Raw genomic sequence first — 17710 nt, forward strand, 5'->3', positions numbered from 1 at the left:
TATAAGTTCTTTGAAAGCTTTCAAGTGAGCATACTCAAACGTTTTGTCTTGGTCAGCTTATGGCTTTACTTTGAACTTATGTACATTGCATATTAAATGAAATAGAGAAGACACAAAGTTGTGTTTTGTAACCCTCGACAGGAACAATGCTTGGAATTTGAATGATCTTTGAAGCAGGCAAATATACCTATAAAGTTCCTAGAGCAACTGTATAATAATACATTTCTCTTTTTAAAATATTTTATTTATTTACTTGAAACAGAAATTGAGAGGGGAAGGGGAGACAGAGAGGGAGAGAGACAGAAAGATACTTGCAGCCCTGCTTCACCACTTGTGAAACTTTCCCCCTGCAGGTGGGGACCAGGGGCTTGAACCCAGGTCCTTGGACACTGTAATGTGAGCAGGATTGAGGGGAAATCAGTTGTGATGCATTTGAGGAACTGGTGCTATTCTGGAGGTTTTGATTCTGGATATGTGAACATTGAGAAACGTGTCTGATGATTTAAATCTGGTAGGTGGTTAGGTATGTAAGCCTAGAGCTGTAGAGATCGTTGGTGGGGTGTGTTCCTTGCGATGCATGCTGTCCAGGGTTGAGCCCCAGCACCACATGGGAATGCTGCAGCACTGGGACAAGCTTCAGAACTGTGATGTCTCTGCTTCTGTCCCTATCTCTTTCTCTCTCTCTCTCTGATTATATATTTGATTGAAAAAGTTGACCAGGAAGCAGTAAAACCACACATGTGCAAGACTCTATGACTCTGGAAGAAAAAAGTTTAAAGTTCAGGGGAGAAGTGTGGAACCAGCTGTCTCAGTCTGGGAGTTTCCAGCATATAAACTTGGACATTAACCATCAATAAAAAGCATATGTACACAAATAAGTCATAAAAATATACACTTATTATTGAGAGAGGAAAAGACACCAGAAAACTGCTGTGATATGAGGTAATGGGGTTTGAATCCAGGGCCTCACATATGCAAGTCATACGCTCTACTTGTTGAGCCATTACACTTCTATCGTAGAAAATAATTTAAGATACAGGAGACATGAGGAGGAATTAGAAAGTAAAACTGAGAAAAAATAGCATGAGAATAAGGGGAGAAAAATGATGAAAAGATGGTATCCTGGAAGCAGTGTTTCAGAGGGCAGAGGAAGTAGCTGGTCAGATGCTAATAGATGGTTGAATAAACTGACCTACCTGTGGAATTTTTCAAAGTGAAAATCACCATTAATTCCATCAAGAGGTCTTTTCAGTGGAATGGTAGAAGCAAAAACTTGATTAGAAATAATTCAACTGGGGGACCAAATCGGAAGGACTGGTTTAAGGATCCTGGTTTGAGTCTCAGGCTCCCCACCTGCAGGGGCGTTGCTTCACAAGCAGTGAAGTAGGTCTGCAAGTGTCTTATCTTTCTCTTCCCCTCGCTGTCTTCCCCTCTTCCCTCGATTTCTCAAAACAGGAACTATTGAGTTCTAGGTAGGAATTAGAGTGGCTGAATGACAGGTAACATGGAGTTCAGAGCTTTTCATATGTGGCATAAACAGAAAAAAAAAAGACAGTACAATGTCTTGGAAGGCTAAAGACACAGTATCAGTAATGGTATCAGTAATATAATAGTTGAGAGCTGGTGAACCCCCTCTTTTCAGACTGAGGACTGGTCAGGGGTTGGTTTTCTTTTGAATGTAGGTACCAAATATCTTGGATAGCCTTTAGACTGTTTCTTAATTTTTTTCAATTTACAGATCATTAGTGATTATCAGCACTTTAGATGGTCGAATCGCAGCCTTGGATCCTGAGAACCATGGAAAAAAGCAGTGGGATTTGGATGTGGGATCTGGTTCCTTGGTCTCATCCAGCCTTAGCAAACCAGAGGTAAGAATTTTCTAATAAATGTTGACTGTAAAACTTAGTTTTGAGTGAAAATCGCATATATATCTTTTTTTATTTTTTTATTATTTTTTTTTACCAGAGCACTGCTCAGTTCTGGCTTATGATGGTTAATGGCATTGAACCTGAGACCTCAGAGTGTTAGGCATGAGAGTCTTTTTGCCACCACCATTATGCTATCTCCCCTACCCAATTGCTGATTTTTAATATTTATTTATTTACTCCCTTGTTTCCCTTGTTGTTTTGTTGTTGTAGTTATTATTGTTGTTGTTGATGTCATTGTTCTTGGATAGGACAGAGAGAAATGGAGGGAGGAGGGGAAGAGAAAGATAGACACCTGCAGACCTGCTTCACCGCTTGTGAAGCGACTCCCCTGCAGGTGGGGAGCCGGGGCTCGAACCAGGATCTTTGCACAGGTCGTTGTGCTTTGCGCCATGTGCGCCCAACTGCTGATTTAAAAAAAAAAAAAAAAAGCTTCTTTTCCCTCCCTTCCTTCCTTCCTTCCTTCCTTCCTTCCTTCCTTCCTTCCTTCCTTCCTTCCTTCCTTCCTTCTTTCCTTCTTTCCTTCTTTCGTCTTTCTTTTCCCTCTGCCTCCAGGGTTATTGCTGGGGTAGAGGTGCCTGCACTACGAATCCACTGCTCCTGGAGGCTATTTTTTCCCCTTTTGTTGTTGTTGTTGTTGTTATTGTTGCTATTGGTGTCGTTTTTTGTTGGATAGGACAAAGAGAAACCGAGAGAGGATGGGAAGATGTGGGGGGCGGGGGGGGGGGGGAGACAGACACTTGTAGACCTGCTTCACCGCTTGTGCAGTGACTCCCTGCAGGTGGGGAGCCAGGAGCTTGAACTAAGATCCTTAAGCTGGTCCTTGTGCTTTGCGCTATGTGTGCTTAACCTACTGCGCTACCCATCCCCCCACTTCTTTTCTTTTTGAAAAAAGATTGATTTGTGTATGTATGAGAGAAGTGGGGAGAGAGAGCCAGAGCATTGATCTAGCACATGCAATGCCTGGTATCAAACTCAGAACCTTATGCTTCAGAGTCCAAAACTTTTTTTTTTAAATTTTTTAATTTTTATTTTTTATTATTTATTTATTCCCTTTTGTTGCCCTTGTTGTTTTATTGTTGTAGTTATTATTGAAGTCGTTGTTGTTGGATAGGACAGAGAGAAATGGAGAGAGGAGGGGAAAACAGAGAGGGGGAGAGAAAGACAGACACCTGCAGACCTGCTTCACAGCCTGTGAAGGGACCTGCCTGCAGGTGGGGAGCCGGGGGCTCGAACCGGGATCCTGACACCGGTCCTTGAGCTTAGCGCCACCTGCGCTTAACCTACTGTGCTACAGCCCGACTCCCAGTCCAACACTTTAGTCATGGCACCACTTCCTAGACCAAGAGCAACTACTGACTTTAATATATATTCACTTGCTTGTAGAGCTGGGGCTCAGGGCCCAGTTGTTTAGGTGTGAAGCCTTTTGACTATGACAAGCTGTGTCCCCTTGGACAATACAGAACTTTCTATTACTCAGTTCTACTTCTATAAAATAAGGTGGGTAGTGTCATCTACTACTTAGGATTGTTTGAGGTCATTAAATGAGTAACTGATAATACTGTTTGTATTATTGTGGTAAACTATCACTATATCACATCATATTTTTATCCTAAGTTCCCTAGGAATAAAAAAAAATAACTAATGACTAAACTACATTTTAAATAGTTAGAAATTCATGTTGTAAAATTTGTAAGTTTTCTTCACCTCAAGTGTACATCTTAGTGTAAGCATAATTTATCTGAAATTTTCTTGGAATGTAATTTTAGACATATTTGATTATTTGGAGAGAGGGGGAGAGAAAGAGAGAGAGAGAGAGAGAGTGAGAGAGAGGTTGTGATTGCTTTCAAAACTGCTATTGTTCAAAACTGCTATTGTACATAATCCAAGACTGGGACAGGTAGCTTACTTCCTCAGAACATTAGTGTATCCTTTTCAGGTTAATTTTCTTCACTTTTAGTTTTGTTTCCACTCCTACTCTCCTTCTTCTTCAAACTATTTTAGCAGCCTGGGAGATGGCACAGTGGATAAAGTGTTGGATTCTCAAGCCTGAGGTCAAGAGTTTCAGAGTTTGATCCTTGGCATTGCATGAGTCAGAGTGATGCTCTGGTTCTTTTTATCTTATCTCCTCATAAATAATTAAATAAACATTGAAATTATTTTAAAGATGTATTTTAATGAGAGAGAGAGAGAGAGAGGGAGAGATTGACCAACCCCAGAGTACTGCTCAGCTTTGACTTCAGGGGATTGAACTTGGGACCTCAGGGGTCTCAGGCATGAAATTCTGGTGTATATCTACTTCACTATTTCCCTGACCCCTCATTTTTAGTCTTGACTGCAGTAGATTAAGTCTTTTCTGGAGCTTTACTCTCTTATAAAGTAATTTGAGGGCAGGGTAGATAACATAATGGTTATGCAAAGAAACTCTCATGCCTGAGGCCCTGAAGTCCCAGGTTCAATCCCCCTGCACCACCATAAGCCAGAGCTGAGCAGTGCTCTGGTGTTTCTCACTGTGTCTTTCTTTCTCTGCATCTCTCTAAAAAATATAAATAAGTAAATAAAATACTTTAAAAAATTAATAATTTGAAACAAGTACCTTTTCTGAGTTTTGAATACTGACCTGGAAGAACAGTTTGTCAGAAACTTTCAACCTCTTTCACCCTCTCAAGAACACTAGGATACTCTTATTTCTTTCACCGTCCATCTTTTGTTTTCATAAAGCTTCCTAGCTTCATAAGCTTCAAAACGACAAAACCTAACATAAAGGACTTGAGGATGACCTATTCAGGAATATATATATGTCGGGCTAGCTTTGCGGGCGGGAGAGAGAGATGACCAGGGACTCATGGTTGAGTGGTACGCAGTTCAGTCTTTATTCATGTGGAACGCAGCGCAATCTAAGCTATTTCTAATTGCAATCTTGTCCTTATATATCCTGAGGCAGAAGAGTCAGGTCCGAAGGGGATGTATGTAGGATAGGGGGTGGGGAGAAGGAAAAAGCGTGCAAAACAGTGAGAATTGAACCAATGCCCTGGAGGCAGGGCGGGGCCTAGTTAACAGTGGTTATGTAACTAGAATACAGTGTTAAGCACGGGGGATTAAACTAATGAAACAGAAAGGGTCTTAGAAGAAGAATTTAGAAGCATACCAACATATATAAATAAATATATATATATATTTTTTCTAATGGGAAAACTGATACCAGGGACCCATCTGTTCTTTAGTAAACCAAGCCAGGATTATTTTCTGGAGGACCCAGACAGAGACTTAGGGAAATGGCAGTGCCTGATCTCCACATGCACTATGTGCCCACTATATCAGACAAGCATATTGAGAATAACTATCAAGTGGTCCGGGAGGTGGCAGAGTGGATAAAGCATTAGACTTTCAAGCATGAAGACCTAAATTCAATCCCAGGCAGCACATGTACCAGAGCAATGTCTGGTTCTTTCTCTCCTTCTACCTTTCTAATAAAATCTGAAAAGAAAGGAAAAGAACTATTGAAATACTGAACTTTGGGCCTGGGCGGTGGCGCACCTAGTTAAGCCCACATCTTATAATGCACAATGACCCAGGTTCCAGCCCCTGGTCCCCACTTGCAGGGGGAAAGCTTTGCAAGTAGTGAAACTATTGCAGGTGTCTCTCTGTCTCTCTCCCTCTCTATCACCCCCTTCCCTCTTGATTTCTGCTGTCTCTATCCAATAAATAAATAAATAAATAAATAAAGATAATTTAAAAAAGAGAGATAGTGGACTTCTGTGTATCATTGGTCATCAGTGTGAATAATATTCTGATTGTTGATCACATCACAAATTTTGAATCAGGGGCTGTGTGATGGTGTGCAGGGTAGAGCACACATTTAAAAATGAGCAAGGACCAAGGTTCAAGCCCATAGTCCCCACCTGTAGGGGCAAGCGTCACGAGAGGTGAAGCAGTGCTGCAGGTGTCTCTCTCTCTTCCTTTCTATCCCCTCCTTTTCTCTTTCAATTTCACTCCATCTCTACCCAAAATAAATACACTATTTAAAAAAAACAAAAGGTTATATAAAAGAAATTTGAACCAGATGTAATATTCAGATGAATTACTGTTCAAACTAGACTTTCATTTTTCTGTGTACTGGGATTATGATTGGGTATGCACATTTTGCTTTATTTTTAAACTAGACATAAAAGATGACAACCAAACCAGAAGATTGTAAGCTGTTTACACCTGAGGTAATGTTACAGTTTATTGTAATGGTGCAAAGCATGTGTGTGTTTGCAAACTAAAATATACATGTGTACTAAAAGATAAATTGCATGGTGTTATAAAGTAGAAAGCAAATTGTTATAATAACCCAAATGCTAGCTATTTTTAAATGATAAGTTGTACTGAAAATTTTTCTTCCAAGATCAGAGGAGATCAGGCATGTTCAGGGTGGTATGGCCTTAGACTGAAAATTTTTCTTATAGCAGCAATTATGAACTTTTCCCCCCAGTACAGTTCAACTGTTTTATTCTTTCTAGTTGTGACCATTTCTAGTTGTGGCTATTTCTTAAGTCCCTCCACCTTTTAAGGATTTACAAATTTATTAATGAGAGGTAATAGAGAAGGGGAGGGGGGAGGGAGAGAAAAAGAGAAAGAACATTACACTGACACTTGTGTTATTGGGGATAGAAATCAGGACCACATGCTCAAGTATCCAGCACTTTATCTATTACACTACTTCCCTAGCCTCAAGACTTCTATTGTAAGTGTCTTCCTTCCCACACATCTCCAACCCTACATCCTTTGAATAGATTGCTTTAAAATGTTGAATCAAGGGAGTCAGGCGGTAGCGCAGTGGGTTAAGTGCAAGTGGCAAAAAGCATAAGGAATGGCGTAAGGATCCTGGCTAAGGAGTAAGGATCCCCGGCTCCCCACCTGCAGGCGAGTCACTTCACAGGCGGTGAAGCAGGTCTGCAGGTGTCTATCTCTCTCCCCCTCTCTTGTTTTCCCCTCCTCTCTCCACTTCTCTCTGTCCTATCTAACGACAATATCAATAACAACAACAATAAAAAAGAAGGGCAACAAAAAGGAAAATAAATAAATTAATTAATTAAAAAACAATGTTTGTAATATTATGAACATATTCAGGAGAGAGGAACATTTTGGAAGCCCAAGTGACTTATTCAGCAAGGAATGTGTTACTTGGCATCTAAAGTTGTGTTCAGAAGTTGGACAATATACTGCAAAAAAAGAGGGCTAAAAACTGAATTTGAAAAATTCTGAAGAGGATGCAGAAAGTAAAAAAAAATTCCTTTCTTCCTTTTAAAATATTTATTTATTTAATATTTATTTATTTTCCCTTCTGTTGCCCTTGTTTTTTTTATTGTTGTTGTAGTTATTATTGTTGTTGTTGTTGATGTCATCGTTGTTAGATAGCACAGAGAGAAATAGAGAGAGGAGAGGAAGACAGAGGGGGAGAGAAAGGCACACACCTGCAGACCCGCTTCACCGCCTGTGAAGCAACTCCCCTGCAGGTGGGGAGACAGGGGCTCAAACCAGCATCCTTAGGCTGGTCTTTGTGCTTTGCACCACGTGCACTTAACCCACTGCGCTACCGCCCGACACCCCTAAAATATTTATTTTAATGATAAATGATAAAGAGATACTGCCAGGGGGACAGGCGGTGGCGCACTGGTTAAGTGCACACGTTACTGTGCACAAGGATCCAGGTTCAAGCCCCTGATCCCCACCTGCAGGGGGGAAGCTTCATGTGTGGTGAAACAGGGCTGCAGGTGTCTATGTCTCTCTCCCTCAGAGTCTTCCTCTGCCCTCTAAATTTCTGTGTCTTTATCCAGTAATGTATATATGAGAGATACTGCCAGAAAGATATAGAAAGACCAGAGTACTACCCAGCTCTTTCTTATGATGGTGCTGGAGATTGAACCTGGGACCTTGGAGCCTCCTTGGAGCCTCGGGCATGAAAGGTGTTTGCAAAAAAAAAAAAAAAAAAGATTTTTGCATACTATTACGATGCCTCCCCAGCCCCCCCACCCTCCCAAAATCCTTTTTATATGTATTCAGTACAGTATTTTATGGGAGGTCCCTAACCTGTTGTGAGGAATGGTTCATTTTCTGTGTCTGCAGTCCATAGTCTAGTTGAAAAGGGTATTGTAGGGAGGAGGCCTAGGTTCAACAGGAACTTACAGGGAGATTAAAACAGGTGCCAGATCACAATAAGTGGATTCAAGGCTCCTTTCGGGGAACTCCTGATTAAGAAGGTCATTTTTCTCTAAGCTTTCATCAAGAGTAGTATAAGATGAAATGCATTCAAGAAGCCAGAGCTGTCTTCTCTGTGTAGCAGTTGCTAATGTTACTTACTAACCTAATAAGAAACTGAAACATCAAGGATTTGATAAACTGTTGATTTTTTAATGTCTTTATGATAGAGGAATTGATTATGGATTGCATTTATTTCTGCTGGAATGATAATGTAATATAATGCAATGCAAATAAATTATTAATATAATATAATATAATATAATATAACCTCCAGTGTTATTGCTGGGGCTCGGTGCCTGTACCACAAATCCACTGCTCCTGGAGGCCATTTTCCCCTCCCCCCTTTTTTTTGTTGGCATTGTTGTTTATCGTTGTTGTTCTTATTGTTGTCATTGCTGTCGTTGTTGGATAGAACAGAGAGAAATCAAGAGAGGAGGGGAAGACAGAGACAGGGAGAGAAAGAGAGACACCTGTAGACCTGTTTCACTGCTTTTGAAGCGACCCCCCTGCAGGTGGGGTGGGGCTCGAACTGGGATCCTTCCTCCGGGTCCTTGTACTTTGCGCCACCAGTGCTTAACCCACCGTGGTACCACCGAACTCTCTATTTATTTACTTATTAGGTAAAGATAGGGAGAAATTTAGAGGGGGGAGATAGAGAGGGAAAGAGGCAGAGAGAGAGAGGTAACGAGAGACCTGCAGCCCTGCTTCACCACTCATGAAGCTTCCCCCCCCTGCAGGCAGGGACCAGGGCATTGAACCTGGGTCCTTGTACACCGTAATGCGTATGCTTAATCAGGTGCCTCACTACCTGGCCCCTAAATAAATTATCTAAAGGAATTTCCCCCTTTTTTCTACTACATTTAAGTTTTTTTTCTTTAAAACACAGATTCCTTAGAAATTGCCACTCCTGTGCATCTCATGCTTCCTGACTTGCATTGATGTTGTCTTTAGCCTTTTTTGAGCCAAAAGATGTACCAAGCAGTATATTGTGCTGCTTTCATGATATTTATATTGTATTGGTGGAAAAAAACAAGATCACCAAAGGACAAGAGTTTGACATTTCCATTAAAAACAAGTATCCTATATTATATTTAGACGAATCATGTGCTACAGGAAGGTTGAAGGGCCTTGGGACAAAGAGACCTGGTTCACCACAGCTTCCTCTTGATTAGGTATTTACAAACTTCCTAAAAAAGAAGTATATATATATATATATATATATATATATATATATATATATATATATATATGGAGTTCTGGTGGTGGGGATTGTGTGGACTTGTACCCTTCTTTGCCGGGCTAGCGTGGGGTTGCTTCTTCCCCGGGTGCGTGCTGTCTGGGTTGGAGAGAACTTGACTGGACTCAGCCTGGGCTGCTACTCACTCAGTGACAAGGGAGATAGATGACTCAGGAACTTGTGGCAGCATGGTAATGCAAAAGGATCTATTGATCAGAGAGCCAGTGCTTTCATAGGATAAAACCGGAAGTGGCAAGTCAGAAACAGAATTGGCTAGGAAAGGGGATGGAGAAAGGCAAAAGCACACTGGGAAGGAAGAAGCTTCCTTAGCAGCTGTTTCGAGGGTTTTAACTGGTGGAATTAATGTTACCCTGCAGGCAGGGTGGGTCTTGAGGTAGAAAGAAGATAGATCAATGGGATGGGTGGGGATCTTTCAGGCAAAACAGTGATTATGTAAATGTGTATCAGCAATGCAGGATGGAGCAGGGGGGGCTGGCTTAATGCCCAACACCTCTTATCCTATGGTTTTGTCAGTTTCCTTTTTATAAGTAAAGTTTTTTTAAAAAGTACAATAAACCAAGCTAAAACAATGTGTGTGTTAGTATAAACCATGAACCTAAAACTCACTCTGTTAGTTGTAACAGACGGATCCTGATTTCTAAGACAAATTCTTTTGGTAACTAAGAATTTTGTTTTTGATTTTCATAAGGACCACCTAAAGTGAAAGCTGATTCGTTTTTTTTCGGTAATTTATATGCAAATTTGACCTTGAAAAAGCACTAAGGAAATCTGACTTTGTCTTAAAATTTTGTTTTATAACATAATAGTGTGGCTTTCTTCTGGGATTCTTGCTAGTATTTAGATGATGTTAGACATATTATTCTTGAATTTTCAATTTCTCCAAGTCCTGGTACACACTCATAGGTACAAAGAGTTTTCTTTTTTGCCTCCAGGGTTATTGCTGGAGCTCAGTGTCGACACTACAAATCCACTGCTTTTGGTGGTCTTTTTTTTTTTTTTTTTTTTTTTTGGATAAGACATATTGAGAGAGGAGCAGGAGATAGGGAGAGAAAGATAGACATTTACAGACCTGCTTCACTACATGTGAAGCAACCCTTTCCCCCTGCAGGCGGTAGTGTGGGGGCGAAACCAGGATTCTTGCTTAGGTCCTTCCGCTTTGTACTATGTGTGTTTAACTCAGTGTGCCACTGCCTGGCCCCCAGTAAGACTTATCTTTACTTGGAATGCACATTGTAGCTATTTAGAGATAACTGGCTTTGTCCTCAAAATTAATACCTCTATCCTTTCTTTAAAGATAACTTTTTTTTAATTTGTTTCAGTTTTCTGTTAAAATGCCCTTTCCCCCCCTCTTTAAAAAGAACAAACAACTCTTATAAGTCTATAGTTAGAGTTTGGGGTTTTGTTCTATTTTAGATATGTTTCTCCCCAAGGGGCACAGCATTTCTGTTTCAGACAGGTGCAGAAACAGACGGCTATGTATACCATGCAGGCACTCTGTAGTCTCCTCTCTACCCCAGTCAGCCTGTGTTAATTAAGGAACACCCTCAAGGTAGTGGTGGGGGTCAGGAGGCTCTGAAATTAGTGTACTTTTCAAAGATGGTTAATTATTTTGTTGACAAAATATTCATTAGCAGGTCCTTTCGAGTATCACTTTATTAAAAATTAATCTATAATCTCTTAAGTATTCACTAGTATATATTGAAAGGTGTTCAGTAGTTTTATAGTTCTTTTGTGTGTAAACTAACATATTTGAGCTTGGCTCTGTCATCTAAAATGAAGGTTTACTTTGAAAAGTTGCTGTCAACCACAAAGCAAGCCAGTATTTAATAATTGCCAAGACTAATTGCTTTTCTTTTAATTGTAGAAATGAAATAGTGACTTGATTTAGTTTTGTTTTTGCTGGACTTGTAGCGTGACTGTGGGCTGAATCAATTTATTCCAGCATGTGTTGTTGAAATGAAAATTTGGTTTGATCCCTTTTTTAATTTTTTTAATTTTTATTTTTTTACCGGAGCACTGCTCAGCTCTGGCTTATGGCGGTGTGGGGGATTGAACCAGGGACTTGAGAGCCTCAGGCATGAAAGTATTTTTGCATAGCCATTATGCTATACCCCCATCTTTTTAAAGGAAATTGTTTTATCTATGTGATGAACACGTTACTAAAGTCTGTTTTCATTATGAATGTGAAAATGCACTTAAATATCATGGTAGTTTTTCTTGAAGTATTTTGGCGTACAAATTCACTGTGGAAGGAAACGGATGAAAAATATCTCACAGATAACTACTTGATATCACAGTTCTTGGGCATTGATTCACAATCTTTTTTAAAAAAATTATTTCTTTATTGGGGAATTAATGTTTTACATTTAACAGTAAACACAATAGATTGTACATACATAACATTCCCCAGTTTCCCATTTAACAATACAACCCCCACTATGTCATTTATCATCCTTCATGGACCTGTATTCTCCCCACCCACCCAACCACCTGTATTCTCCCCACCCACCCACCCAGAGTCTTTTACTTGGGTGCAATACGCCAATTCCATTTCAGGTTCTACTTGTGTTTTCTTTTCTGATCTTGTTTTTCAACTTCTGCCTGAGAGTGAGATCATCCCATATTCATCCTTCTGTTTCTAACTTATTTCACTCAACATGATTTTTCAAGGTCCATCCAAGATGGGCTGAAAACGGTGAAGTCACCATTTTTTACAGCTCAGTAGTATTCCATTGTGTATATATACCACAACTTGCTCAGCCACTTATCTGTTGTTGGACACTTGGGTTGCTTTCAGGTTTTGGCTATTACAAACTGTGCTGCTAAGAAGATAGGTATATACAGATCTTTTTGGATGGATGTATTGGGTTCCTTAGGATATATCCCCAGGAGAGGAATTGCAGGATCATAGGGTAGGTCCATTTCTAGCCTTCTGAGAGTTCTCCAGACTGTTCTCCACAGAGGTTGGACCAATTGACATTACCACCAGCAGTGCAGGAGGGTTCCTTTGACCCCACAGCCTCTCCAGCATTTGCAGCATTACCTTTTCTGATGTATGACATTCTCACAGGAGTGAAGTGGTATCTTATTGTTGTCTTGATTTGCATTTCTCTGACAATCAGAGACTTGGAGCATTTTTTCATGTGTTTCTCGGCCTTTTGGATCTCTTCTGTGGTGAATATTCTGTCCATGTCCCCCATTTTTGGATGGGGTTATTTGTTGTCTTGTTGTTGAGTCTGGCAAGCTCTTTATATATGTTGGTTATTAAACTCTTGTCTGATGTATGGCATGTAAAGATCTTCTCCCATTCTGTGAGGGGTCTCTTGGTTTGGGTAGTGGTTTCTTTTGCTGTGAAGAAGCTTTTTAATTTGATGTAGTCCCATAGGTTTATACTTGCCTTAGTCTTCTTTGTAATTGGATTCATTTCATTGAAGATGTCTTTAAAATTTATGTGGAGGGAGTCGGGCTGTAGCGCAGCAGGTTCCGCGCAGGTGGCGCAAAGGACAAGGACCGGCATAAGGATCCCGGTTCGAACCCCGGCTCCCCACCTGCAGGGGAGTCGCTTCACAGGCAGTGAAGCAGGTCTGCAGGTGTCTATCTTTCTCTCCTCCTCTCTGTCTTCCCCTCCTCTCTCCATTTCTCTCTGTCCTATCCAACAACGACAACAACAATAATAACTACAACAATAAAACAACAAGGGCAACAAAAAGGGCATAAATAAATAAAATAAATATTAAAAAAAATTATGTGGAAAAGAGTTCTGCCAATATTTTCTTCTAAGTATCTGATAGTTTGTGGTCTAACATCCAAGTCCTTGATCCACTTGGAATTTACTTTTGTATTTGGTGAAATACAGTGGTTCAGTTTCATTCTTCTGTATGTGTCAACCCATTGTTTCCAACACCATTTGTTGAAGAGACTCTGGTTTCCCCATTTAATAGTCTGAGCCCCTTTGTCAAAGATTAGATGTCCATAGGTGTGTGGGCTCACTTCTGCGCTCTCAGTTCTATTCCACTGTTCAGTGTGTCTATTCATGTTCCAGTACCAAGCGGTTTTGATGACAATGGCCCTATAATACAATTTGAGATCTGGGAGTGTGATGCCTCCGGTTCTGTTTTTTTTTCTCAAGATTGTTTTGGCAATTCTAGGTCTTTTCTGGTTCCAGATAAACATTTGTAGCATTTGTTCTATTCTCCTAAAAAATGTGCTTGGGATCTTGATAGGGATAGTATTAAATTTGTAGATGGCTCTGGGTAGTATATTCATTTTGATGATGTTAATTCTACCAACCCATGAACATGGACTATCTTTCCACTTCTTTCTGTCTTTTTCAATTTCCTTGAGTAGTGACTCATAATTTTCAATATACAAGTCCTTCACTTCTTTGGTTAGGGTTATTCATAAATGTTTTATTGTTTCTGTTGCTATAGTAAAAGGAATTGATTTCTGGATTTCATCTCCTTCTAACTTAGTGTTTGCATAGAGGAATGCCACTGACTTTTGAATGTTAATTTTGTAGCCTGACACCTTACTGTATTGCCGGATGATTTCCAAACACTTTTTGCTGGATTCCTTAGGTTTTTCTGTGTATACTATCATGTCATCTGCAAATAGGGAGAGTTTGACTTCTCTTCCAATCTGTATCCCTTTAATTCCTTGCTCCTGCCTGATTGCTATGGCAAGAACTTCCAACACTATGTTGAATAGTAATGGTGATAGTGGGCAGCCCTGTCTAGTACCTGATCTGAGTGGAAATGCTTCCAGTTTTTCACCATTGAGTATGATGTTGGCTATAGGTTTGATATATATAGACTCCACTATCTTCAGGAATTTTCCATCTATTCCTATTTTTTGTAGTGTTTTGATCATAAAAGGATGTTGTATTTTGTCAAAGGTTTTCTCTGTATCTATTGATATGACCATGTGATTTTTGGTCTTGCTTCTGTTGATGTGGTGGATCACATTGATTGATTTACGTATATTAAACCAACCTTGCATGCCTGGGATAAACCCCACTTGGTCATGATGAATAATCTTTTTAATATACTGCTGTATCCGGTTGGTTAGAATTTTGTTCAGTATTTTAGCATCTATGTTCATCAGAGATATTGGTCTGTAGTTTTCTTTTTTGGTTGTGTCCCTGTCTGCTTTTGGTATCAGGGTGATGTTGGCTTCATAGAAGCTGGCAGGGAGTATTCCAGTGTCTTCAATCTTCTGGAAGACTTTTAAAAGTAGTTATTAGTTCTTCTTTGAAGGTTTTGTAGAATTCATTTGTAAAACCATCTGGTCCATGACTTTTATTTTTGGGGAGATTTTTGATAACTGTTTCAATTTCGTTAGCTGTGATGGGCCTGTTTATGTTGTCCACTTCCTCTTTACTTAGTTTTTGAAGTTGGTAGGTATCTAGGAAATCTTCCATTTCTTCCAGGTTCTCTAGCTTGGTGGCATATTGTTGTTCATAGAAGCCCTGCATGATATGTTGAATTTCTGTGGTGTCTGTTGTGATATCTCCTCTTTCATTTACTATCCAATTTATTTGGGTCTTCTATTTTTTTTTGTTTTGTGAGTCTGGCTAAAGGTTTGTTGATTTTGTTTACTCTTTCGAAGAACCAACATTTACTCTCGTTGATCTTTTGTATGGTTTTCTTATTCTCAATATTATTTATTTCTGCCCTAACTTTAGTGATTTCTGTCCTTCTGGTTGCTTTAGCGTTCCTTTGTTGTTCTTCTTCTAGGTCTTTAAGATGTGCTGTTTATTTGTGATTTTTCTTGTTTCCTAATGTGTGCTTGTATAGCTATGAACTTCCCTCTTATGACTGCTTTAGCTGTGTCCCAAATATTTTGATAGCTTGTGTCTTCATTTCCTCAAGGTATACTCCTGAGTTTCCTGATTAGATCTCTGTCCCCAGGTGTCCCTCCCTGCCACTGTTCCAGATTCTGAGGGCAGTAGCAATGGAGACTCAGAGTTGTACTTGGTGAGTCTCTGGGGAGTCCTCTCCTCCCTTCAGCTGTCCCCTTGTTGGTGGAACAGACTGGTGGTGTCTCAACTGATAAACTGCCGGACTGTTACCAGCCACTTAGTCTCTCCCTAGGCTCCTCTCTGTCACCAGCCACGTGTGTTTGCACTCACCGGTGATTTGGTGGGTTCCTGTAGTTGTTCTATTCCTGTTTTGTTTCGGTCTCAGGTGGTCTCCTTTGGTATTCCTAGTTGATCTGGGAGAGGAGATGAGAGGAGAGAACAGATCTGCTGCTGCTCTTAGCCCCACCTCCGGAAGTCTAGTTCTTTCTTCTTTTATTTTCATCTACATTTCCTTTTAAGTCTGTCACATGGGATGCCTTCTCTTACTAATATCCGGATTACTGAGAGTTCTCTAATCCTTTCTATTAGTTCATGCTATCTAGTCCTGGGAACCCTTTTCTTTTAGCAAATAAGCTTCTTTTACTTTTCCCATCATGGTTACTTCAGTATTTTCATGGAAATGAAAAAAAAAAAAAAGAGGTATTTTTCAACATAATATTGTTGGGGCATCTCTTTTATTTTTCAGTTCACAAATAATCAAATCTGGCATCTAATAGTCTGGTCAGTTGCTCAGTTTGGTTTGTTAAGGTGCTACTAACCTGGCAGTGATAGCTCACTGGGTATGGTAGCCAGCATGCTTTGCCATATTTGCTGCCCAGGTCCCATCCCTGTCAGATGTCATACTTGGCTGTACTATAGCACAAGGGAAATCTCCAGGGCTGCGATCTCTCTCTCCTTCTCAATGAAAAAGCTAGCACAGATCCATGAAGTCATGCATGTAGGGCTGTGTGGTGATTCACTTGGTTGAGTGCACATGTTACCATGTGCAAGGATCTAGGTTCAGGCCCTCGATCCCTACTTTCAAGAGGGAGCTTCATCATGGTGGAGCCATGCTGCAATTATCTCTCCCTATCTCTCACCTATATTTAAAGAAAAATAAAAGGCCACTGCCCAACCCACATTTAATACTTTTATGCTTCACACCAGGTTTGCTTAATCTGCTATGCTACCACCCAACTCCCCATTTAATACTTTAATGTAGTGTGTTTCATATGTTTTACATCTTCCCATTCTCTGTGAATTTTATCTTTTGTTTTTTAAAGAGTTATTATTATTAACCAGAGCACTGCTCAACTAGAGACTGAATATGGGGACTGAGAGCCTCAAGCATGAAAAGTCATTTGTATACCATTATGCTGTCTCCCCAGTCTCTATTGGTTATTATTTTTTTAAAGAATTTTTAAAATATTTATTTATTCCCTTTTGTTGCCCTTGCTTTATTTTTGTTATTATTGTTGTCATTGTTGTTGGATAGGACAAGAGAAATGGAGAGAGGAGGTGAAGACAGAGAGGGGGAGAGAAAGATAGACACCTGCAGACCTGCTTCACCGCCTGTGGAGGTGGGGGGCCAGGGGCTCGAACCAGGATCCTTATGCTGGTCCTTGCGCTTTGCACCACTTGCGCTTAATCCGCTGCACTACTGCCCGACTCCCCCTATTAGTTATTTTTATGAGAGTGAGAAATCAGGGTGTCACTAGATTTTGACATATGTTAGTGCCAAGGGATTTAACCAGGGGACTTCAGGCATACAAATCTTATACTCTTAACACCGAGTTTGTTGTCTTCCCAGCATTGATTTTATTTATTTATTTATTTTACCAGAGTGCTGCTCAGCTCTGGCTTATGGTGGTACAGGGGATTGAATCTGGGCTTTTGGAGCCTCAGGCATGATCAGTCTTTTTGCATAACCATTATGCTGACTAACCCATCCCCCATTTTATCTTTTTTCTATTAGGTTCATCATTGTTCATTTTCACTTGTCTAGGTGATCCTGTCATACCAGTTTCTTTACTTATCCCCTTTCTTACCCACTTTCTTCCCTTTTAACTCTTACTACTTCATAGCTTTTATGTGGAACTTAAGTCTTGTTTCTCTAAGATCCAGTGTGTTCCTTTTTCTTCTTTAATGATTGGGTGACACATTGGATAGAGCTTTCTGAATTTGAAATAGTTTTATATCTGAGTCATTACTTAAGAAAATACTAATGTCTTGGGGGCCAGGCGGTGGCACACCTGGTTAAGCACTATTGCAGTGCATAAGGACCCAGGTTCAAGCTGTTGGTCCCTAGCTACGGGGGGGGGGGGGGGGGGGGGGGGCAGGGGGGAGAAGCTTCACAGATGTTAAAGCAGGACTGCAGGAGTCTCTCTGTCTCTTTCCCTCTCTTTATCTCCCCCTCTCCTCTCAATTTCTCTCTGTCTCTAT

General features: G+C 40.3%; 1 protein-coding gene across 2 annotated transcripts in view; it reads left to right on the forward strand.

Moving 5' to 3' along the window:
• EIF2AK3 (eukaryotic translation initiation factor 2 alpha kinase 3) overlaps positions 1–17710 on the forward strand; it is a 93176-nt gene that overhangs the window by 15904 nt on the left and 59562 nt on the right. Inside the window, exons 1-2 of one of the 2 annotated variants that reach the window (XM_060187360.1) lie at positions 1746–1868; positions 6089–6139. In XM_060187360.1, the coding sequence (XP_060043343.1) occupies positions 6098–6139 (42 nt within the window). In that variant the 5' untranslated portion in view covers positions 1746–1868; positions 6089–6097. Of the gene's footprint in view, positions 1–1738; positions 1869–6088; positions 6140–17710 lie in introns of those variants that run through there. The other variant, XM_060187359.1, reaches the window with a different exon arrangement.

The sequence above is a fragment of the Erinaceus europaeus genome, chromosome 3 (assembly GCF_950295315.1).
Source record: "Erinaceus europaeus chromosome 3, mEriEur2.1, whole genome shotgun sequence".
Taxonomy (NCBI): Eukaryota; Metazoa; Chordata; class Mammalia; order Eulipotyphla; family Erinaceidae; genus Erinaceus; species Erinaceus europaeus.